General features: G+C 45.3%; 1 protein-coding gene across 6 annotated transcripts in view; it reads right to left on the bottom strand.

The window, feature by feature from the left end:
• Positions 1–4,138: 4,138 nt before the first annotated feature.
• The window catches only part of LOC115482206 (uncharacterized protein C12orf81-like), a 31,093-nt gene continuing 9,745 nt past the window's right edge, over positions 4,139–25,486 (bottom strand). For 3 of the 6 annotated variants that reach the window (XM_030221825.1, XM_030221822.1, XM_030221826.1), the window contains 5 exons: positions 14,345–14,439; positions 13,732–13,905; positions 8,244–8,363; positions 5,948–6,091; positions 4,139–4,565 (listed from right to left, as the gene is read on the bottom strand). In XM_030221825.1, the coding sequence (XP_030077685.1) occupies positions 4,222–4,565; positions 5,948–6,091; positions 8,244–8,363; positions 13,732–13,882 (759 nt within the window). In that variant the 5' untranslated portion in view covers positions 13,883–13,905; positions 14,345–14,439 and the 3' untranslated portion in view covers positions 4,139–4,221. Of the gene's footprint in view, positions 4,566–5,947; positions 6,092–8,243; positions 8,364–13,731; positions 13,906–14,344; positions 14,440–14,486; positions 14,954–25,486 lie in introns of those variants that run through there. The other 3 variants (XM_030221824.1, XM_030221827.1, XM_030221828.1) reach the window with 2 other exon arrangements.

Here is a 25,486-nt window from a genome sequence, read left to right as displayed (position 1 = left end):
CAGGTCCCTGGAATAATGTAGTCGTCAGTGCAGTGCACTATGGAATGGGGGACTCGGGTCACAATCTCCCTCTACCTGTCACACTTGTGGTGGAAAATAAGACCCCTCACAAAGTCACCAAAACTCTACTGTACCCACATAACATTGCCCCCTTCACACATAAGGGCTATTGAAGTGGGAGACAATGGGGGAGAGTGGGTTTTGGAGGGTTCAGGGGACAAGATAAGGGGTCAGATTCTATATATGGTGCCTAGATAATCCACATGGAAAACCTTTCCGCCTAAGCGTATTCTATAAGCAACGTCTAGATTTACGCTTAGCTGATATTTCCGTATCTAACACTATGTACCTCCATTTACACCAATAAAAATGTAGCATAAATCTCGGCATGTAGATTTAGGCACAGAAGGCCATATTCTATAACAATGTGCGTAAATTTTGAAATGCCCACTAAATGCCCATTTTCCCGCCGTTAACCACTCCCATTTTTGCTTGCGAGCCGTAAAGTTTAGGCACAGTGCATTACAGAATACGCTTCGGGAGTTGTGCATGTAAATTCTAATTATCGATTAATGCTCATTATTGCTTGTTAATGCTGTTAACAACGCTAATTGGCTTGTTAAGCCAATTAACTTATGCGCGCTCTTATAGAATATGCCTGGATTTCAGTGCGGCACTCGGATCAATTGGGTTCTGATATTACAGTTCATATCACGAGACTGTGGTAAAGTAAACTGAGACATAAAGGTCTCTCCGGTACTTTAAGACAGACATAAGTGGTTTAATCCAACAGCAAGTATAATTTTAAGAAGATCTTCTCCAGGTTTTATAACTCATTAGAATATGTGGAAACTGAATGTTCAAATTGCGGTGAAATTATTGTGAATATTAAGGGAAAGAATGGTGTTCATAGATATATATATAATTTTAATATTTGATTATAATAATAAAGTATGTTGGTTATATATATATAAGGGAAGGTTATTAATATTTGATGGATATGAAAATTGTAACCGTATTGAAAGCATAATTTACCCAGATTTATATTTTAGGTTCTAAGCATCGAGATCCGATAAGCAGCAGCCTGCTGGTGCATATCAGGTCATTCACTAAATTGGCAGGTTCGGCCCCTCTTTTTATTCCATATTTCTATTTAAAGGTAGAGAGGTGTGGTAGCCGTGTTAGTCCACTTTTAGAGGTAATCAATAGAAATAAAACATGGAAAAGAAAATAAGATGATACCTTTTTTTATTGGGCATAACTTAATACATTTCTCGATTAGCTTTCGAAGGTTGCCCTTCTTCATCAGATCAGAAATACACATTTGCTTATTTTTGATCGGATGAAGAAGGGCAACCTTCGAAAGCTAATCGAGAAATGTATTAAGTTATGTCCAATAAAATAGGTAACATCTTATTTTCTTTTCCATGTTTAATTTTGTTTTATTTCTATTGATTGTTTAAAGGTAAAACTCACATTCTGCCTCTCAAATAATTTAGGGGGGGTCTTTTACTAAAGTTTAGCTTGAGTTATCTGCAGCAAGGCCCATTTTATTCCTATGGGCCCTGCTGCAGGTAACTTGATCTAAGCTTTAGTTTAAAAAAAACCCTTAGTGTTAATAATGCTGCCCATGGAGGACAGGTGCAGTGCCAAATGTAACAAAAAAAAAAAACAAAAAAAACATCCCACTGCACATACCACACCAGGCAAGCATGCTGTGCACAAGCCTATTTGAGGAGGTGTCGAAATGTTATTGTTAAAAGCAATTAGGTGTAACACCATGTCATGGGTAAATTAACAAGCTTCATGTGCTCAGTGCAAATTGTATCATTATGTTTCTGGTATTAAGGAAATTCACTTCCAGTTTTGTAAACCTTGTCTCTTTTTTTTTTTTTTGGGGGGGGGGGGGTTCTTTCATTGGAGATGGATCTGTTAGTGGGAACTAGATGCCCCCTTTGGTTCCACTGGAATGCGTCAGAGTTGAACTGGTAGGTGTGAAGCGTCTGTTTACGCTTTCCAAAAATACTAGGACTAGGGGGCATGCGATGAAGCTACAATGTAGTAAATTTAAAACGAATCGGAGAAAATGTTTCTTCACTCAACGTGTAATTAAACTCTGGAATTCGTTGCCAGAGAATGTGGTAAAGGCGGTTAGCTTAGCGGAGTTTAAAAAAGGTTTGGCGGGCTTTCTAAAGGAAAAGTCCATAGACCATTATTAAATGGACTTGGGGAAAATCCACTATTTCTGGGATAAGTAGTATAAAATGTTTTGTACTTTTTTGGGTTTCTGCCAGGTATTTGTGACCTGGATGGGCCACTGTTGGAAACAGGCTTGATGGACCTTTGCTCTGTCCCAGTGTGGCAACACTTATGTACTTGGGATTTTGATGGAATCTTGTTACTCTTTGGGGCTCTACATGGAATGTTGCTACACTTTGAAATTCTGCATGGAATCTTGTTATTCTATAGAATTCTAGAATCTTGCTACTCTTTGGGGTTCTACATGGAATGTTGCTACACTTTGGGTTCCTGCCAGGTATTTGTGACCTGGATTGGCCACTGTTGGAAACAGGATGCTGGGCTTGATGGACCTTTTGGTCTGTCCCAGTATGGCAATACTTATGTAATGAGTGCAGGTGCCCGGATTGCAGATCCTTGGCACATTATGGAGAAAGGAGGTACTGAACCCTGGTGGTGCTGACACCGCAGTCATTCAGGTGCCCTTTTACTAAGCTGTGTAGGTACCTACGCATGCCCTACATGTGCCAATTTTGAGTTACTGCCCGACTACCACGTGGCCTTTGCGGTCATTTCATTTCTGACACGTTTCCACTATGCGTGTCTGAAATATTTGCAGACTCACATCAAGTGGCATTCTATGCTCATAGGTCATTATCACCCAGCTAATGCATGAGACCTTACCGCTAAGTCAATGGGTGGTGGTAAGGTCTCAGACCCAAAATGGTTGCGCGGCATTTTTAATTTTGCTGCAAGTCCATTTTCAGCAAAAATTTTAAAAAGGCATCTTTTTGCAGGCGTGCTGAAAAATGGATCTGCGCGTGCCCAAAACACGCGCCTACACTAACGCAGCCCATTTTCAGCGCACCTTAGTAAAAGGACCCCTCAGTCTTATCTCCTGGAAGAACCCGGCATAGTAGTTTCACTGTATCATAGTAACATGGTAGATGACGGCAGAAAAAGACCTGCACGGTCCGTCTAGTCTGCCCAACAAGATAAACTCATAAGTGCTACTTCTTGTGTATACCTTACCTTGATTTGTATCTGCCATTTTCAGGACACAGACCGTAGAAGTCTTGCCCAGAACTAGCCCCATTTTCAGGACACAGACCGTTGAAGTCTTGCCCAGAACTAGCCACACCACCCAAACACCAGCCCCGCCTCCCAATCTTGGCTAAGCTTCTGAGGATCCATTCCTTCTGCACAGGATTCCTTTATGTTTATCCCACGCATGCTTGAATTCCATTACCGTTTTCATCTCCACCACCCCCCACGGGAGGGCATTCCAAATATTTACCACTCTCTCCGTGAAAAAATACTTCCTGACATTTTTCTTGAGTCTGCCCCCCTTCACTCTCATATCATGTCCTCTCGTTCTACCGCCCTCCCATCTCCGGGTTCTTTCAATCCCCAGTTAGCTAAGGAGAAGCAATAGTGTATGGATAACAATACATGACCCTAGTGAAAAAGATTGGGCAAAAGCATTTGATACAGTGGGATGAAGCAGATAGGAGCACCTGGGGATGTTTTATGTTCCATGTAGCATGAGATGCAGTGAGAAAGAAGAGAGAGAAGAATGTCTGGGGATGTTTTGGAATCAAGTTAGAGTTCACAGCTAATTTCCTTCTCTGATGTTTCCATGAAAAAAAATAAATATATATATATATATATATATATATATATATATATATATATATACTGGTATATTCAAAGTTCTAGCACAGCAAACAGTTAATAATAGCCTGACTGGGAACACAAACAATTTCTTACAGTTCAAATATATTTTTGCATGTATTATTGATGTTGTCAAATAGTGGGTTGCTGTATGCATAAAACATGTAGCTAGATCTGGAATCCATGAAATGCAATAAAGCCAAGACTCGAGGCCAAATCCTAAAAATATAGAATCATGTCACGTCTTTAATTTTTTCTCATTTTAGAATAAAGTATCACAGATATTGTTGCTGTCCACTTTCAACCAGTTCAGAGTTCAGTATGTGGTGTCCAAAAATCTCCCGCATCCAACGAGTCTTCCATTTCCAAGGTAGCCGACGAGCTGTCGGTATCATCTGACGAGGCATCTCCAGTATTCCCCAACACCTTCTGGATGGTCAGGTCCTCATCGCAATACTCCATGACCTCCCGATCCCACTTTGTGAGCCAAATAGTAATGTGAAGAACAGCAGCAGCCAGAACCGTGGCACCGAGAAATCCAAAGATGATTCCAAACGCAACCGGCTTTGCCCATTCCAACAGACTTCTGTCATACGGAGGGAGCTTCTCCCGTTCAATGATCAGCTCCCAATCTTCCCAGGCTACATCTTTCACTAGTCAAAAAAAGAAAAAGTGATTTATATAAGCCCCTCATTATTGAATTATAAAACGATTTTCTCTTACACTTGAGCTCAATAGATGTGGAAATCAGAAACCTGGAACAACAAACAAACAGGGAAAACCTCCACGTCAAGAGTCCAATCAAAATAAGACACTCCAACACAGGAACCAGTGTTTTAATGTCGCCTTATTAGGTGCTAGTACAGCAGGACCCGACACAGTCCATGTTTCGGCGTAACAAACCGCCTGTCTCAGGGGTTACAATATATTTGAACGGATCAACAATGAAGCTGTCCAAAAGGTTCCGTTCTATACTTCGCATCCACAGTACCCTTCGGAAACTGGCACGGATGCATTCTTGAGACAACCAGCAAGTGTCACTGTAGAGCTGCAGGTGTCACCTCCCTCTCAGAGTCAACGGGAGGTTCTTAGCTGCTCACTAGTACCTCAATCATTTCTGTTATGACTCTGTGTATGGGTAGGAAGATCTCCAGCCCAGGACTCAAGTCTGGATGAGATTTCACTCAATGAGTAGTAGAGATCCAGTCAAAGAGAACCAGCCAGAACACAAACTCATTCCTCATTAAATCACAGGGCTGTCATTCTAATATTAAAGCTATGATGAAGCTGAAACCTTGAGTAGAATCTGCTTGCTTCTCTGTCAACTTCCAAGGAAATCCCTGTAATTAGGCAAAGCAAAAGGCATGATGGAGAGGTCCTTGCAGGAAAGTAGCACACAGAAGGTACATCCAGCAGCCAGCTGTACTAGCACCTAATAAAGTGACTTTAAAGCACTGGTTCCTCTGTTGGAGTGTCCATTGTCCACCCTCTACTCTTATTTTGATTGAAATCAGAAACCCTACATGCCGCCAGCTCTAGGATGCATTGAGCGGAGTTCTGGCGCCCAGATTGCACGGGCACTTCCGTAATGAAGGAGGGGAGACAGAAAAAGTATTTTTTATTTGAGGAAGAATCATTTATGTTTGGGTAGATTCAGGGAAAAGGATAAAACTTGTCATCCAAGGTCATACACTGGCTAGAGGAGATTTTGAATTTGCAACCCAGCTGGTCTTTTGTACGGAAAAGACTTGTTTTATTGCATGCTGAAATTACAACAATGAAACAAAGATGGAGTGAAACAACAACAACAAAAAAAACTAAGCTAACACACACGAAAAATGACAGCGGTGAGATAAAACATATTGTTGTTTTGTGTGTGTGTGTGTGTGTGTGTGTGTGACAGAGAGAGCGAGACAGAGAGAGAGAGAGAGAGTGTAGGTGAAACTATAAATGTTATTTATTTATGTCCCTGCCACAAATCCTTAGTCCACCCTGGCCTTCAGTCCCCAAAACATCAAATAAAGCCTTCCCTCACCGTCCCGGCTTTTGCGGTTGCTCTCTCCATACTTCTCTTCCTCAGGCTCCAGCAATGAGCTGCTCTGCTTCAAGGACTTTGGAAATCCTTCAACGTATCTCCTCATTTCCAGGTTCTTGTCTTGATTGAGGTTCTTACTCAGCTCTGCCACAGGGTAAGGGGGGAGGAGGGGAGAGAAAGAAGTGATGAGCTGACAGAGCAAAAACCTACAGGAGACCGTACTGAATGGAATGCATAGAACACTAGTGCTGAAACCAGTCCCTCACCACCACCCCCAAGACTGTTGATTTTTCATGATAGCGCTAATGAATATAAAGGTAAAAAGAGGTAAAGGCAATCCCCTGTACACAAGTCACAAACAACTTATGGGGACTGCCACTTGTATGATAATTTCTTCGTAGACTGTTGGTGGGGTGGTTTGCCATTGCTTTCTACAGTCATCTCCCACCCCCACACCCCCACACCTTATGGCTGAGGACTCATTTATCAAGGTAAAGTGGATGGATGACCGAGTTGGCCAGCAGTTGGCTATTGGATTTGAACTGAAGTCACGGGCACAGTAAGCAAGTGATCTACCAGTTGTACCACATAATGAATATGCATGAAATATTTGCATACATTGAAAGCAGTGCATGCAATTATTGTATTTCTCCTATGTATTTACTATAAATGTACCAAAGGGTAACTCCTCAGTTGATCACTGGATAACAGCACATCGTCAACTTGCAGATTTGAAATTTGTAGTACTGTATCAGTTGCAGTGGCGTAGCAAGGACGGGGCAGTGGGGGCGGTCCGCCCCAGGTGTCATCGGTTGGGGGGTGGGTGCTCCGCTCCCACTGCTCTGCCTTTAAAATTTTTTTTTTCCGAAGCGCTGGAGAGTGGCAGGCAGCGCGCCTCGCGTCTGCCCTGCTAGTAAAGAAGATCTCGCTGATGTCGTCACCCTTCCCACATTGAGTCTCGCCCCCCTCTGAGGCAACTTCCTATTTCCGCGAGGGCGGGCGGGACTCAGTATGGGAAGGACGACGACGTGATACGATTTGGTAATAAAAGCTATTGTGTATGCTTGAAAAAGTTTTATAGTTATTCATGATGATATCTAAACATTTACTAGAGATGCCCTGAAAATCTAATGAGTCAGAGAAGGGCTGAAGACTGATTTGAGTACCAGTGGCTTATACCCAGGCTGTTGTCTTACCAAGGACAAAATATCACCAGAATATTGTCTGTGGAATGTGAATGACATTGCATAGTCTTAGGCAGTCTGCCACCCTTCCACGAGAGCTGCCACGTGGCTCTAAGCTGGCGCTTCTCAACTCAGTCCTTGAGGCACACCTACTAGCCCCATCAGGTTTTCAAGATATCCACAATGAATATGCATGAGATAGATTAACATACCAAGGAGGCAGTGCATGCAAATCTATCTCATGCATATTCATTGTGGATATCTTGAAAACCTGATGGGGCCAGGGCCGCCGAGAGGGGGGCAGGGGGGACAAAATTCCCCGGGCCTCCAAGGGGGCCTGGTGCCGCAGTCCCCTCCACCCGAGGTGGGGGGCACAGTTTAGCCCGCCTCCCCAGCCGCTGATCCCCCTGCCACTTTTGACTCCCCGCCACTTTCGACCCCCCCTCTCCTGCCACCGACCCTCCTCACCACTTTCAATCCCCCCTCCTGCTGCCACCACCGCTGCCTGGTATCTTTGCTGACGGGGATCCCCAACCCCCGCCAGCCGAAGTCGTCTTCATCGCCGATCTCCGGCGCCTTCACTGATCTGCTTCTGTGAGTCCTGACGTCGGCGACAGCGGCGGGAGGGGGGATCAAAAGTAGAGGGGCACAGGGCTAAAATGTGGGGGCCCATGCCCCCTTGGCCCCACCTAGCTACACCCCTGCTCCCCTTCCCCTTCCCATGCACGCCAGCATCCTTCTGGTTTTTGTTGAAGCCTTTTCTACCTGTTTGGCCATCTTATCATCATCTGAAATGCTCACCCTCAGGTCCTGCTCTCGTTTCATGCACAAAAGTACGTCACCCCCTAAACTGTACCACTCCCTCGGGTTTTTGCAGACCAGATGCATTACCCTGCATTTTGCTGAGGCTGTGGCCCCCACCAAATGGTAGCAGGTGTATGTGCCTGCTCTTATTACATTCTTAAAATGTGCTCTTTTAAGCAGCTTTTTGGAATGGCAGGATACACACGTTCCAAGCCTGCTTTATTCAAGGGTTTTTTTTCCCCTGCATAGTGTACCTTTGATAAATCAGACCCACAAAGCTTTCTCATTCTTGGTCAAGAGATGGTCACCTCGAGCGACGTCAGCACGTCCAATCCTGCTCAGGGCTCGGGACAGCTGGTCCCAGTAGAGCGTGTCACCTTCCTTTTCCAGCCAGACCTCCAGAGTGTTCAGACACTGCTCCTTACTAACTGCATGAAGAGAAACGGGGCACAAGAAACCTTTAGCAGAGAAATGGGAACCTCCTAGAGAAGCTTTGCAGTTTGCAAAGCAGCATGTCTGGAAAATATTAAGTATTTCACAGAACTTTTTGAATTTTCTTAGACACTTTTGAACTTGAAAATATTTTATCAAATGTGACCATTTGTTTATTTATTTTAATTTTATTAATTTATATTCTACCCAGGGCTTTTTTTAAGGGGGTCCTTGGGGGTACTGAGTACCGGCACCTTTTCCATTGTCTGCTAAAATTGACCCATGGACCTCAAGTTTTATTGAAAGAGCTCAGCCTCTACACACCAATTCTGGCTTGTCATAGATTCTGTGATCGGTTGCAGAGGGCCTGGCTATTTGTGGGGTGGGTCCCTCAGTGATCACCCCATCATCCCTGAAGGGTGGTCTGGCATTTGAGTACCAGCACCTTTTTCACTAGAAAAAACACACTGCTCTTTAGGATTCCAGAATCTTGCTATTCCTTGGGGTTCTACATGGAATGTTGCTACTCTTTGAAATTCTGTGTGGAATCTTGTCACTCTTTAGCAGGGCTTTTTTTGAGGGGGTACTGGCACCTTTTCCATTGTCTGCTAAAATTGGCTCATGGTCCCCAAGTTTTAATGAAAAAGCTCAGGCTCTACACACCAATTCTGCCTTGTCATAGATTCTATGACTGATTGCAGGGGGCCTGGCAATTGTGGGGTGGGTCTCTCAGTGATCACCCCACCCCTGAAGGGTGGCCTAGCATTTGAGTACCGGCACCTTTTTTGCTAGAAAGAACGCACTGATTCTACCTATATACTAGGTGGATCATAAAAATTTTACACATACACAACAATAAAAATTTGACAAAAAACAACAAAATAAGCCAAAGAGCTCTCCTCTACCATATCTGTAACTCCAACTACGCCAAAGGATATGGTAACAGAAATAAATGAGTCTTCAAGAGCCTCTTAAATTGGGTCATATTTGTGGTCAGATGCAGGGCTGCTGAGAGGGGGGTGGGGGGAAATTCCTGGCACCGGGGTCTCTCTCTATCTTGCTCCTGACGGGACCCAGGTGATCGCATCCCGACAGGAGCAGGAGAGAGAAACCTTTCCGTGTGGCTTCTGAGATGTTTTTTCCTCCCTTTGATACACAGTGTTTAACTGGTTTATTGGTGCTCATAAGAGCAGCCATACTGGGTCAGACCAATCAATGGTCCATCTAGCCCAGTATTCTGTTTCCAAATAGTGGCCAAGCCAGGTCACAAGTACCTGGCAGAAACCCAAAATAGTAGCAACATTCCATGTAGAACCCCAAAGAACAGCAAGATTCTGGGATCCTAAAGACCAGTGTGTTTTTTTTTTCTAGTGAAAAAGGTGCCGGTACTCAAATGCTAGGCTACCCTTCAGGGGTGATCAGTGAGGGACTCACCCCACAATAGCCAGGCTCCCCACAACCAGTCACAGAATCTTTGACAAGGCAGAATTGGTGTGTAGAACCTGAGCTCTTTCATTAAAACTTGGGGATCATGGGTCAATTTTAGCAGACAATGGAAATGGTGCCGGTACTCAGTACCTCCAAGTACCCCTTCAAAAAAAGCCCTGCCCTCACCCCCAGGTATCAGCATCATCTCCCACAGAAGAGACAGCCAATTTGCTCCACGCTCCAGGAAGACACAACCAAGACTCCCTCCACCCCCCAAACCCGATCCCAGCTCTGGCTCTTACTGCAGTCCCTGATGCTCCAGTGGGAGAGGGAGTGATCCCCAGTCCTACTTATTGCTGCTCCAGATTCAAAATGGCTTCCTTAACCTCTAGCTTAGAGACCTGGCTTGGGAACGAGGTTCGCGGGAATCCCACAGAACCCGTTGGGATTCCCGCAGGGATGGAAGCAGTTCTACGGGGTTCCTGTGGGGGTGGAAGTAGTTCCTGCGGGGTTCCCGTGGGGACGGAAGCAGTTCCTGCGTTGTTCCCGTGGGGACAGAAGCAGTTCTTGTGGCGTTCTCGTGGAAGTGTGTGCTGCACTTGCGTCAGCCTCTCACCTACCAAGTACCAAGTTCTTTGAGTGCTGTCTCCTCTTCCTCCTTGCTTTAACAGCATAGATGCAGAAAGTCTCCATTAAGGAGGTGGCAGAGATACAAATGGTAATGAAATTCAAAAAGGCATGGGATGAACACAGAGAATCTCTCAATAGAAAGTGGAAGTTATAAAAAACTTAAACTTAAATGGCTGCTTGTGTGTGGATGTGTCGTGACACTTAGATGGCGACTCTCTTTTTCTGAAACATCTCGTACCACGAATTTTGTGGTATAATTGCATTCAGTGTCCTTGTGAAAAAAAAGCTTATACATAGGATAGACCTTGAGGAGTTTAAACACCTGTTTAACAGAGCATAAGACTACTATCAACACGCATAAGATGACTTCCCCATTGGCTGTGCGTTGCACAGAATTGAAACATGAATTTGAATCTCTTTAGCACACTGTACTGCAGTGTATCAACCCGTTGAGTAGAGGGGTTGAAAGGAGACATTTGGCTACAGTTGGAACAAAAATGGATTTTCAGAGGACTTTAGAGCAATATGGGCTAAATTCTTAAATTGAATGGTGTCGCATCTATTGAAATTACATAGTAACATAGTAACATAGTAGATGACGGCAGAAAAAGACCTGCACGGTCCATCCAGTCTGCCCAACAAGATAACTCATATTTGCTGCTTTTTGTGTATACCCTACTTTGATTTGTACCTGTGCTCTTCAGGGCACAGACCGTATAAGTCTGCCCCGCACTATCCCCGCCTCCCAACCACCAGCCCCACCTCCCACCACTGGCTCTGGCACAGACCATACAAGTCTGTCCAGCACTATCCCCGCCTCCCAACCACCAGCCCCGCCTCCTGAAATTGTATGGAGTAAAGAGAAAACAAGGTTTTAAGCTACAAGTAATGTGATTGGCTTAGTCTGTTTTCAGCATCTGATGTCACTCCATAAATATGGGAGCCATTTTGAGATTGTGGAGATCCTAATAATGGACAGCCATGAGTTCCGGGATATGGGTGTTATTTCTATAGATATTTGGGGTAATTTACTGTGCTCTGATCCCTTTTTCTTTGTTTTTCAAATCATTTGCTCTATGGACCCTGATAGAGCAAATTGAAATGTTGGCCACCGTCAGCTGTGGAACAGTTGCAGAAGGTTTCACAGCACTTTTAAGTTAAGTGTGTTTAAAAGTTTGATGAAACGTTGAATTAAAGGAAATTTGTTTCAGAACTACATAAGTAATGCCATAGTGGGAAAAGACCAAGGGTCCATCGAGCCCAGCATCCTGTCCACGACAGCGGCCAATCCAGGCCAAGGGCACCTGGCAAGCTTCCCAAACGTACAAACATTCTATACAATCAAGCCATTGTGACATCACTAATGAGGTTGGCTCTTATTGGTGGAATGAGCCACTATGACATCACAATAGGTTAAATCACTGCTCTATGTAATAAAAGTGAGCCAAGTAGAGGACATAAGTACATAAGTAATGCCACACTGGGAAAAGACCAAGGGTCCATCGAGCCCAGCATCCTGTCCACAGCAGCGGCCAATCCAGGCCAAGGGCACCTGGCAAGCTTCCCAAACGTACAAACATTCTATACAATCAAGCCATTGTGACATCACTAATGAGGTTGGCTCTTATTGGTGGAATGAGCCACTATGACATCACAATAGCTTAAATCACTGCTCTATGTAATAAAAGTGAGCCAAGTAGAGGACATAAGTACATAAGTAATGCCACACTGGGAAAAGACCAAGGGTCCATCGAGCCCAGCATCTTGTCCATGACAGCGGCCAATCCAGGCCAAGAGCACCTGGCAAGCTTCCCAAACGTACAAACATTCTATACATGTTATTCCTGGAATTGTGGATTTTTCCCAGGTCCATTTAGTAGTGGTTTATGGACTTGTCCTTTAGGAAACCGTCTAACCCCTTTTTAAACTCTGTCAAGCTAACCGCCTATAATGACAGCGAGGACTGTGTTGCTGTTTGCAAAGCCTTGCTTTTATGGAACCTGTTGAGGCTTTCCCCTCCCATTTATGCATTTTTTGAATTACTAAAGATTGAAATATATGTATTTGGATATACTCACAAGTTGGGGGATAAGATTCTAGTTTGGGTGCAAATGTCAAAAGTGAAACAGAAAACTGAACAAAACAAATGTTTTGGGGAATTGTTTTGCCTACACACCTTCGAATATTTATCAGGTTGTTTTCTCCATTCTGTGCCTGTGCAAAACTCGCTAATGAATCGGTTACCAAACGTTTTACAGTGGATGCTGCTGGTACCCTGTGCTTAATAATCAACTGTCCTTCAGAAGTTTCTCTGTGCCTGCTTCATTCAACTCTTTCCCCTCCTCCTTTGGTTTTAGAAATTCACTCTGCAAAGAAATGCCTTATGTCCTGGCAATGTCTGTCTCTCTGTTCTGTGACTTGTGAGGGTACTTGGGGTTCTGGATGCTGCTAGGATCTTGCCTGGTACTTGTGATCTAGATTGGCCACTGTTGGAAACAGTATACTGGGCTTCATGGACATTTGGTCTGATCTAGAATCCCAATTTGATTGACCGCACATTTTGTCCATTAGATTGTAAGCTCCTTTGAGCAGGGACTGCCCTTCTTTGTTAAACTGTACAGCGCTGCGTAAACCTAGTAGCGCTTTAGAAGTGTTAAGTAGTAGTAGTAGTAGTATGACATAGGTATCTGCATGACCCACGAGAGCAGGCACCAGAGGGCGCTGTGGTAAGACATAGTCAGTATTGGCATCCTGAGCCATAGAGTTGGAGTTTAGCTACAAATGTCTTGCAGCAGACTGGGAATAACTTTTTGTGCTGTCGTGATATAAAACTTAGGCTAAAAACAAAAGAAAGAAAAAAACCTTCTACAGAGAGAGAACAAGCAAAGCAAGAGTGGAAGTCATGGTCCAAAGACAACCAATATAAATGTCCCAAAATATTTATTTTTCAAATGTAACAATTGAACGTGTCCTTCAATTCTGCATATAGGCAATACCTGACACAGGCTGTATTTCGGTGCACAAGCCATTGTCGGGTGTCCTGTGAAGTGGCAAATAAAACACACAATGGTGAGTCCAAATATTTGGCCACTGAAAGCAAGTATGCAAATCAATAAACTCTGCAGCACTCTCAAAATACAGGGCTGTACGGATATGCGATGGTGTTGCTTGCTGAGACAGTTATATTGGTTGTCTTTAGAACTTGTGTTTTTGGTGACTTACACTCTTGTTTTGGCTTTCATTTGTACACCCTCTGGTTGTACAGCTTTTTCAACTTTTTTTGTTGAAAGGAGACATTGACCCTACCGATGTCTCGTTTTCTGCGTCTTTTTATTGGGTTGTTTTTCTCTGAAAGTTTGTCCAGTTCCTCCTCAATGTCCTTTTCGGGGGTGGTAAGCCTGGTATAGAAGTCCTGACATTCTTCAGGTGTCAGTTGTTCTGCGATCCGTCCCATCATATGAGAACCAATATCATCAGCCACTGGGGAAGATAAGACAAGCCATCAACCCCTTTGAAAGACTTTCCGTAAACCTCACCTAGGGTTTTCTCTTTCCGTAAAACTCATCTAGGTTTTTCTCCATTCTGTGCCTGTGGCAAAACTCGCTAAACCTTTGCAAAGAAGTGTGAGAATGTAAGTATCCCTGTCCCAACCAGGCAAATATGGACAGTCAAAGTGGCTTGCCTAGGCTCCACTGATTATCTGTTTCTTATCGCCATTGTTCAACTCCCCCCCCCCCCCAAACAACAACAAGAAAACCTGGTCCACATATGTATAAGTTTAATCTAAACTGGTTTGATTGCCCATAGCTTCATTAGTCTAAAACACCTTTTGCTAATGCCTGCTATTTTAATGTACTGTTAAGTAATCTCAAGACGGTTGAATTTGGTGGCTTTCTAGTCTTCCTTCAACCTGACCAACCACGTAATGTCTGTTACAGTTTCATTCTTCCACAGAGTTTACTGGACTCCTTCCTCAGATCCCATGAGTGGAGGGTACTGCACAGGTTTTTCTGTCTGGTAAATAATCACAAAAGAGCTAAGGTTAATCCAAGTGGCCTTACCCGTGTCATCACATGAGCCCTTGTTAGCAAGCCAGCCCAAGAAAACTCCAAAGTTTACAAGTAGATGCATCCTGGCAGACTGGGAGTGAGAAGCTGATTTATTCATGAGAAGTTAGAAATGTATGGGAATCTGGAGATGTAAATTCTAGAATGTGGCTTCCTGTGACCTCAAAATGCACGAGAACACAGGCCAATCAGTTTACAGGTTACGAAAGGGTTCCATTCCCTTTCATGAGTCTTAACGGAAAAGATGATAGTGTCAGAACAGATTGATATCTGGAATGCATGCTTAGCAATAGCATTAGAAAAAACAGTCCCTCTAAAGAAGATGCTATGCTCTACAAACAAACGTTCCCTGTGGTTCTCCCCAGAACTACGGGTCCTTACGCTTCAAGGATGTCAACTTGAAAGAAAATGGTGAAAATCTCACCTAAATGAAGACAGGCTGAACTGTTAAGAAACACACGGCAATGTACCACCAGGCTTTGACAACAGCCACAGAACAATATTTCTCTCAACACATAGAACAAGCCATAAATTCAACTGAGCAACTATTTAAAATAGTAAACAGCCTACTGCAAACCCCACAACAGAACCAGGCTGCCCAGTCACAACTAACCAGCAAAGAATTTTCCGCGTACTTTGCCAACAAAATTAACGTTCTCGATCAGGACCTACAGACGGTCTCATCAAAGCTCCCACCAGCTAATGAAGCAAACTCTCCCTCTTCCCCACCATGCACATCCATCTGGGACTCATTCAACCAGGTCACAGAGGAAGCTCTTGAAAAAATTCCTGAAAGGCCTATGGCCTACAACCTGCCCTCTTGACCCCTGCCCAGCAAAGATAGTATAACGAACGGGCATAGGCCTTATTGAAGCGGCAAAATTATTAACACTTCTCTTCTGGAAGGGCAGCTGCCAATAACGTTAAAAAGAGCTGTGGTGCGCCCCCTACTGAAAAAGAGCTGCCTTGACCAGGACAAGCTTGAAAACTACAGACCAATCTCTAACGTTCCGTTCCTGGCAAAACTTATAAAACAGTCTGCATCAGGGGCATAGCCAGACACCCAATTTTGGGTGGGCCTGGGCCCAAGATGGGTGGGCAGAAGAACTCCGCCCTGTCCCACAAGTGATTTGGTCTCTCTCTCTCTCTCTCGCCTGCATGCCATATGGTCTCTCAAACATCCCCCTCCCCCCATACCTTTTAAATAGCAGATTTTCACTGGCAGCAACTAATACACACTGCTTATGTTGGCCCCACAGCCTTTCCCTCTGATGCAACTTCCTGTCTCTGCATAGGTGGGACTACATTGAGGGAAGGCTGGTATGCATTTTTTTGAGGGGGTAAGCAAACATGTGGACAATGGGGAGCCGGTTGATATTGTATATCTGGATTTTCAGAAGGCGTTTGACAAAGTGCCGCACGAAAGACTCCTGAAGAAATTGCAGAGTCATGGAATCGGAGGTAGGGTACTATTATGGATTAAGAACTGGTTGAAAGATAGGAAGCAGAGAGTAGGATTGCGTGGCCAGTATTCTCAGTGGAGGAGGGTAGTTAGTGGGGTCCCGCAGGGGTCTGTGCTGGGTCTGTTGCTTTTTAATGTATTTATAAATGACCTAGAGATGGGAATAACTAGTGAGGTAATTAAATTCGCCGATGACACAAAATTATTCAGGGTCGTCAAGTCGCAGGAGGAATGTGAACGATTACAGGAGGACCTTGCGAGACTGGGAGAATGGGCGTGCAAGTGGCAGATGAAGTTCAATGTTGACAAGTGCAAAGTGATGCATGTGGGTAAGAGGAACCCGAATTATAGCTACGTCTTGCAAGGTTCCACGTTAGGAGTTACGGATCAAGAAAGGGATCTGGGTGTCGTCGTCGATGATACGCTGAAACCTTCTGCTCAGTGTGCTGCTGCGGCTAGGAAAGCGAATAGAATGTTGGGTGTTATTAGGAAGGGTATGGAGTCCAGGTGTGCGGATGTTATAATGCCGTTGTATCGCTCCATGGTGCGACCGCACCTGGAGTATTGTGTTCAGTACTGGTCTCCGTATCTCAAAAAAGATATAGTAGAATTGGAAAAGGTACAGCGAAGGGCGACGAAAATGATAGTGGGGATGGGACGACTTTCCTATGAAGAGAGGCTGAGAAGGCTAGGGCTTTTCAGCTTGGAGAAGAGACGGCTGAGGGGAGATATGATAGAAGTGTATAAAATAATGAGTGGAATGGATCGGGTGGATGTGAAGCGACTGTTTCACGCTATCCAAAAATACTAGGACTAGAGGGCATGAGTTGAAGCTACAGTGTGGTAAATTTAAAACGAATCGGAGAAAATTTTTCTTCACCCAACGTGTAATTAGACTCTGGAATTCGTTGCCGGAGAACGTGGTACGGGCGGTTAGCTTGACGGAGTTTAAAAAGGGGTTAGATAGATTCCTAAAGGACAAGTCCATAGACCGCATTTTTAGGTATAACTTGTCTGGAATGTTTTTACGTTTGGGGAGCGTGCCAGGTGCCCTTGACCTGGATTGGCCACTGTCGGTGACAGGATGCTGGGCTAGATGGACCTTTGGTCTTTCCCAGTATGGCACTACTTATGTACTTATGAATTTTTTGCTGGTGGGGCTTGGGGATCCCTGCCAGACACTTCATAGGTGTGCTGCTACTGGGTGGGCCTGGGCCCACCCTTGGCTACGCCACTGGTCTGCTAATTGAAAGTAATTGGCTAGATCCATGTCAATATGGCTTCAGACCTGGGTACAGTGTCCCTTCGTGATGATCTGCACAGAAACCGTCGCAGGGGATCTTCCTCAGTGTTGCTCGATTCCTCAGCGGCCTTCGACACTGTGGATCGCCAGAGATTTACTTTTCTGTTTGAGGATTGCGCCTCTCTACAGGATGCTAGACAGTAAGGGAATGTGTTCCCAGCCTCTTTATGTGGGCGAGGGGGGGGGGGGGGGGAGGGGGACAAGGTTAAGGCTACCCTGGCTAGGATTAGAAGGGCTGGGCTAGGTTCTAGCTGATGAATTCTGAAAGTGGGCCCTACCTGTTCCACGCGCAGGGCCCAAGAGACAGGCAGAGCTCCGGAGTCTCAATGCGTGGATGAGACGATGGTGCAGGGAGGAGGGTTTTAGATTTGTTAGGAACTGGGCAACATTCTGGGGAAGGGGGAGCCTATTCCGAAAGGATGGGCTCCACCTTAACCAGGGTGGGACTAGGCTGCTGGCATCGGCATTTAAAAAGGAGATAGAGCAGCTTTTAAACTAGAAACGGGGGGGGGGGGGGGGGAATGGGGACAAGGTTAAGGCTACCCTGGCTAGGATTAGAAGGGCTGGGCTAGGTTCTAGCTGATGAATTCTGAAAGTGGGCCCTACCTGTTCCACGCGCAGGGCCCAAGAGACAGGCAGAGCTCCGGAGTCTCAATGCGTGGATGAGACGATGGTGCAGGGAGGAGGGTTTTAGATTTGTTAGGAACTGGGCAACATTCTGGGGAAGGGGGAGCCTATTCCGAAAGGATGGGCTCCACCTTAACCAGGGTGGGACCAGGCTGCTGGCATCGGCATTTAAAAAGGAGATAGAGCAGCTTTTAAACTAGAAACGGGGGGGGGGGGGGGGGGGGGGGAAATGGGGACAAGGTTAAGGCTACCCTGGCTAGGATTAGAAGGGCTGGGCTAGGTTCTAGCTGATGAATTCTGAAAGTGGGCCCTACCTGTTCCACGCGCAGGGTCCAAGAGACAGGCAGAGCTCCGGAGTCTCAATGCGTGGATGAGACGATGGTGCAGGGAGGAGGGTTTTAGATTTGTTAGGAACTGGACAACATTCTGGGGAAGGGGGAGCCTATTCCGAAAGGATGGGCTCCACCTTAACCAGGGTGGGACTAGGCTGCTGGCATCGGCATTTAAAAAGGAGATAGAGCAGCTTTTAAAACTAGAAACGGGGGGGGGGGGGGGGGGGGGGGGAATGGGGACAAGGTTAAGGCTACCCTGGCTAGGATTAGAAGGGCTGGGCTAGGTTCTAGCTGATGAATTCTGAAAGTGGGCCCTACCTGTTCCACGCGCAGGGCCCAAGAGACAGGCAGAGCTCCGGAGTCTCAATGCGTGGATGAGACGATGGTGCAGGGAGGAGGGTTTTAGATTTGTTAGGAACTGGGCAACATTCTGGGGAAGGGGGAGCCTATTCCGAAAGGATGGGCTCCACCTTAACCAGGGTGGGACCAGGCTGCTGGCATCGGCATTTAAAAAGGAGATAGAGCAGCTTTTAAACTAGAAACGGGGGGGGGGGGGGGGAATGGGGACAAGGTTAAGGCTACCCTGGCTAGGATTAGAAGGGCTGGGCTAGGTTCTAGCTGATGAATTCTGAAAGTGGGCCCTACCTGTTCCACGCGCAGGGTCCAAGAGACAGGCAGAGCTCCAGAGTCTCAATGCGTGGATGAGACGATGGTGCAAGGAGGAGGGTTTTAGATTTGTTAGGAACTGGACAACATTCTGGGGAAGGGGGAGCCTATTCCGAAAGGATGGGCTCCACCTTAACCAGGGTGGGACTAGGCTGCTGGCATCGGCATTTAAAAAGGAGATAGAGCAGCTTTTAAACTAGAAACGGGGGGGGGGGGGGGGGGGAATGGGGACAAGGTTAAGGCTACCCTGGCTAGGATTAGAAGGGCTGGGCTAGGTTCTAGCTGATGAATTCTGAAAGTGGGCCCTACCTGTTCCACGCGCAGGGCCCAAGAGACAGGCAGAGCTCCGGAGTCTCAATGCGTGGATGAGACGATGGTGCAGGGAGGAGGGTTTTAGATTTGTTAGGAACTGGGCAACATTCTGGGGAAGGGGGAGCCTATTCCGAAAGGATGGGCTCCACCTTAACCAGGGTGGGACCAGGCTGCTGGCATCGGCATTTAAAAAGGAGATAGAGCAGCTTTTAAACTAGAAACGGGGGGGGGGGGGGGGGGGAATGGGGACAAGGTTAAGGCTACCCTGGCTAGGATTAGAAGGGCTGGGCTAGGTTCTAGCTGATGAATTCTGAAAGTGGGCCCTACCTGTTCCACGCGCAGGGTCCAAGAGACAGGCAGAGCTCCGGAGTCTCAATGCGTGGATGAGACGATGGTGCAGGGAGGAGGGTTTTAGATTTGTTAGGAACTGGACAACATTCTGGGGAAGGGGGAGCCTATTCCGAAGGATGGGCTCCACCTTAACCAGGGTGGGACTAGGCTGCTGGCATCGGCATTTAAAAAGGAGATAGAGCAGCTTTTAAACTAGAAACGGGGGGGGGGGGGGGGGGGAATGGGGACAAGGTTAAGGCTACCCTGGCTAGGATTAGAAGGGCTGGGCTAGGTTCTAGCTGATGAATTCTGAAAGTGGGCCCTACCTGTTCCACGCGCAGGGCCCAAGAGACAGGCAGAGCTCCGGAGTCTCAATGCGTGGATGAGACGATGGTGCAGGGAGGAGGGTTTTAGATTTGTTAGGAACTGGGCAACATTCTGGGGAAGGGGGAGCCTATTCCGAAGGATGGGCTCCACCTTAACCAGGGTGGGACTAGGCTGCTGGCATCGGCATTTAAAAGGAGATAGAGCAGCTTTTAAACTAGAAACGGGGGGGGGGGGGGGGGGGGAATGGGGACAAGGTTAAGGCTACCCTGGCTAGGATTAGAAGGGCTGGGCTAGGTTCTAGCTGATGAATTCTGAAAGTGGGCCCTACCTGTTCCACGCGCAGGGCCCAAGAGACAGGCAGAGCTCCGGAGTCTCAATGCGTGGATGAGACGATGGTGCAGGGAGGAGGGTTTTAGATTTGTTAGGAAATGGGCAACATTCTGGGGAAGGGGGAGCCTATTCCGAAAGGATGGGCTCCACCTTAACCAGGGTGGGACTAGGCTGCTGGCATCGGCATTTAAAAGGAGATAGAGCAGCTTTTAAACTAGAAACGGGGGGGGGGGGGGGGGGAATGGGGACAAGGTTAAGGCTACCCTGGCTAGGATTAGAAGGGCTGGGCTAGGTTCTAGCTGATGAATTCTGAAAGTGGGCCCTACCTGTTCCACGCGCAGGGCCCAAGAGACAGGCAGAGCTCCGGAGTCTCAATGCGTGGATGAGACGATGGTGCAGGGAGGAGGGTTTTAGATTTGTTAGGAACTGGGCAACATTCTGGGGAAGGGGGAGCCTATTCCGAAAGGATGGGCTCCACCTTAACCAGGGTGGGACCAGGCTGCTGGCATCGGCATTTAAAAAGGAGATAGAGCAGCTTTTAAACTAGAAACGTGGGGGAAGGCCGACAGTCACTCAAAAGCGCATGGTTTGAGATAAGTATCTTTCAAAGATATCACCAAACCAGGGAAGATAGGGTATCCTGATACTGAGGTTGCAAAAGAGACCGTAGTAGATCAGGTGTCCTTAAATAAAAATCAGACAAAAGATTGCAAATTAATACTGTCAAGTACTGAGCATGATGTAAATAGGAACAACAAACATAGTTTGAAATGTCTATATGTGAATGCCAGGAGCCTAAGAAATAAGATGGGAGAGTTAGAATTAGATATAATAGCCATCTCTGAGACCTGGTGGAAGGAGGATAACCAGTGGGACACTATCATACCGGGGTACAAATTATATCGTAGTGATAGGGTGGATCAAATTGGTGGAGGGTTAGCATTGTATATTAAGGAGAACCTTGAATCAAATAGATTGAAAATTCTGCAGGAAACAAAACACTTCTTGGAATCACTGTGGATTGAAATTCCATGTGTAAAGGGGAAAAGGATAGTGATAGGAGTGTACTACCGTCCGCCTGGCCAGGATGAACAGATGGATGCAGAAATGTTAAAGGAAATTAGGGACACAAACAAATTGGGCAACACAATAATAATGGGTGATTTCAATTACCCCCCTATTGACTGGGTAAATGTAACATCGGGGCACGCTAGGGAGGTAAAATTCCTTGACAAAATCAAGGACTGCTTTATGGAGCAGCTGGTACAGGAGCTGACGAGAGAAGGAAAAATTCTAGACCTAGTCCTTAGTGGAGTGCATGATCTGGTGCGGGAGGTAATAGTGCTGGGGCCGCTTGATAACAGTGATCATAATATGATCGGATTTGATATTAGCTTTGAAGTAAGTATACATAGGAAATCAAATACACTAGCGTTTAACTTAAAAAAAGGAGGCTATGATAAAATGAGAAGAACGGTGAAAAAAAAAACTTAGAGGAGCGACTGCGAGGGTCAAAAATGTACACCAGGCATGGATGCTGTTCAAAAACACCATCCTGGAAGCCTAGACCAAATATATTCCGCTTATTAAAAAAGGAGGACGGAAGACCAAACAACAGCCGCCATGGTTAAAAAGTGAGGTGAAGGAAGCTATTAGAGCTAAAAGAAAATCCTTCAGAAAATGGAAGAAGGAACTGACTGAAAATAATAAGAAACAGCATAAGGAATGTCAAGCCAAATGCAAAGCGCTGATAAGGAAGGCTAAGAGGGACTTGGAAAAAAAGATTGCGTTGGAGGCAAAAACACAGAGTAAAAATTTTTTTTTAGGTATATTAAAAGCAGGAAGCCGGCAAAAGAATTGGTTGGACCGCTAGATGACCAAGGAGTAAAAGGGGCGATCAGGGAAGACAAAGCCGTAGCGGAGAGATTAAATGATGATTTGGGTGGGATACCAGTGCCGGAAATGGTATTCGAAGCTGACGAGTCAGAAAAACTTAATGAATTCTCTCCACTCTCATCAAGGCGTTTGACAAAGTACCTCATGAAAGACTCCAGAGGAAATTGGAGAGTCACGGGATAGGAGGTAGTGTTCTATTGTGGATTAAAAACTGGTTAAAAGATAGAAAACAGAGAGTAGGGTTAAATGGTCAGTATTCTCAATGGAGAAGGGTAGTTAGTGGGGTTCTCCAGGGGTCTGTGCTGGGACCGCTGCTTTTTAACATATTTATAAATGACCTAGAGATGGGAGTAACTAGTATGGTAATTAAATTTGCTGATGACACAAAGTTATTCAAAATTGTTAAATCACGGGAGGATTGTGAAAAATTACAAGAGGACCTTACGAGACTGGGAGACTGGGCGTCTAAATGGCAGATGACGTTTAATGTGAGGAAGTGCAAAGTGATGCATGTGGGAAAGAGGAACCCGAATTGTTGCTATGTCATGCAAGGTTCCACATTAGGAGTCACAGACCAAGAAAGGGATCTAGGTGTCGTCGTGATGATACGTTTTAACCTTCTGATCAGTGTACTGCTGCGGCTAAGAAAGCAAATAGAATGTTAGGTATTAGGAAAGGAATGGAAAACAAAAATGAGGATGTTATAATGCCTTTGTATCGCTCCATGGTGCGACTGCATCTCGAATATTTTGTTCAATTCTGGTCACCGTATCTCAAAAAAGATATAGTGGAATTAGAAAAGGTGCAGAGAAGGGCGACGAAAATGATAAAGGGGATGGGACGACTTCCCTATGAGGAAAGGCTAAAGCAGCTAGGGCTCTTCAGCTTGGAGAAAAGGTGGCTGAGGGGAGATATGATAGAGGTCTATAAAATAATGAGTGGAGTTGAACGGGTAGATGTGAAACGTCTGTTTACGCTTTCCAAAAATACTAGGACTAGGGGACATGCGATGGAGCTACAATGTAGTAAATTTAAAACGAATCGTAGAAAATGTTTCTTCACTCAACGTGTAATTAAACTCTGGAATTCGTTGCCAGAGAATGTAACATAGTAACATAGTAGATGACGGCAGAAAAAGACCTGCATGGTCCATCTAGTCTGCTCAACAAGATAATGTGGTAAAGGCGGTTAGTTTAGCGGAGTTTAAAAAGGTTTGGACAGCTTCCTAAAGGAAAAGTCCATAGACCGTTATTAAATGGACTTGGGGAAAATCCACTATTTCTGGGATAAGCGGTATAAAATGTTTTGTACTTTTTGGGGACCTTGCCAGGTATTTGTGACCTGGATTGGCCACTGTTGGAAACAGGATGCTGGGCTTGATGGGCCTTCAGTCTGTCCCAGTGTGGCAATACTTATGTAGTTATGTACTTGGGATTCTGAATGGAACGTTGCTACTCTTTGGGGTTCTACATGGAATCTTGTTACTCTTTAGGATTCCAGAATCTTGCTATTCTTTGCAGTTCTACATAGAATGTTGCTACTCTTTGGGGATCTTGCCAGGTATTTGTGACCTGGATTGGCCACTGTTGGAAACAGGATGCTGGGCTTGATGGACCTTTGGTCTTTCCCAGTATGGCAATACTTATGTACTTATAAAGGAGAGGGAAACCAACTGGACCAATCCTATACACTCTAGACACTGATGAGGAGATGTGGAGGCATATTTTCAAAACATTTAGATTCATAAAGTTACATGAGTAACCTATGGAACTTTGTAAGCCTTAGTGCTTTGAAAATGAGCCCCATAGTGTATCAGAGCTTTCTCAGTCCAAAATGGAGGGGTGAAGGGGCAGCAGAAATGATCCCCAAGAGAGCAGGCATACAAGTCACTTTTTCTGCTTGCATTTAATAATCATTCTTGTTAGTTATCCCTGCCTTGAGAGTTACTCAGATGGGATGGTCTCTGCTTGAAAGATGTAGAAGTCTTCAATCTGGGAAAACAACATGGATCGATGTTGGGTCAGCTCAGTACTGAAGGGACCTTCTCTTGAATTGAATCAGCAGGCACAGAGTGATTGATGTGTCTCATATTATTTCTATTTTAATTTCAACTGGGTGGAATATAAAACGTAGTTCAGTATTTTTCTAGGTGGATATTTTACTGTTTTAGTCAACTCTTCTTGAAGATGGATTTTGTTTATTTATTTCTGTTGTTTACAATGAGGTCAATGTAGAGCTTAAGCGGGCAGGAGAGACTCCTGGCCACTTAATCCCTGCTCAGCGGACCGTTCCCAAATACAGAGGGTCAGCATAGATCCGTTTTAACTCCGATAGATGAGTACAATCTAGGAGCTCTGTGAGGCCTTTTTTCCTTCTTAATCGTAGAACGGTGCTATGGTTGAATACCTGTAATTCTCTAATCAGTGGAAATTAACGTGAGTGACAGTATCTAAAGATTGTATATCCCCACCTTAGTAATTCCCTTATCTCTTATTTGTCCTGTTTGTCTGTCCTAAGTAGATTGTAAGCTCTGTTGAACAGAGACTGTCTCTTCATGTTCAAGTGTACAGCACTGCGTACATCTAGTAGCGCTATAGGAATGATAAGTAGTGGTAGTAGTGTTTCGGATTCCAGAATCTTACTACTGTTGGGATTCTGCGCAGAATCTTGCTTCTCTTTGGGATTCCAGAATCTTACTACTGTTGGGATTCTGCGCAGAATCTTGCTACTCTTTGGGATTCCAGAATCTTACTACTGTTGGGATTCTGCGCAGAATCTTGCTACTCTTTGGGATTCCAGAATCTTGCTACTGTTGGGATTCTGCGCGGAATCTTGCTACTCTTTGGGATTCCAGAATCTTGCTACTGTTTAGATTCTGCGCGGAATCTTGCTACTCTTTGGGATTCCGGAATCTTGCTACTCTTTGTCCTTATGCCTTATTTGTCCTGTTTGTCCTGATTAGATTGCAAGCTCTGTCGAGCAGGGACTGTCTCTTCATGTTCAAGTGTACAGCGCTGCATACATCTAGTAGCACTATAGAAATGATAAGTAGTAGTAGTAGTCTTTGGGATTCCTGAATCTTGCTACTCTTTGGGATTCTGCCCAGAATCTTGCTTCTCTTTGTTCTTAGCCCTTATTTGTCCTGTTTGACTGTCTTGATCAGATTGTAAGCTCTGTCGAGCAGGGACTGTCTCTTCATGTTCAAGTGTACAGCGCTGCGTACATCTAGTAGCACTATAGAAATGATAAGTAGTAGTAGTAGTCTTTGGGATTCCTGAATCTTGCTACTCTTTGGGATTCTGCCCAGAATCTTGCTTCTCTTTGTTCTTAGCCCTTATTTGTCCTGTTTGACTGTCTTGATCAGATTGTAAGCTCTGTCGAGCAGGGACTGTCTCTTCATGTTCAAGTG

The sequence above is a fragment of the Microcaecilia unicolor genome, chromosome 12 (genome assembly GCF_901765095.1).
Source record: "Microcaecilia unicolor chromosome 12, aMicUni1.1, whole genome shotgun sequence".
Taxonomy (NCBI): domain Eukaryota; kingdom Metazoa; phylum Chordata; class Amphibia; order Gymnophiona; family Siphonopidae; genus Microcaecilia; species Microcaecilia unicolor.
Note: the sequence above shows the minus strand (reverse complement) of the source record. Positions and strands in the feature narration are given on the sequence as shown.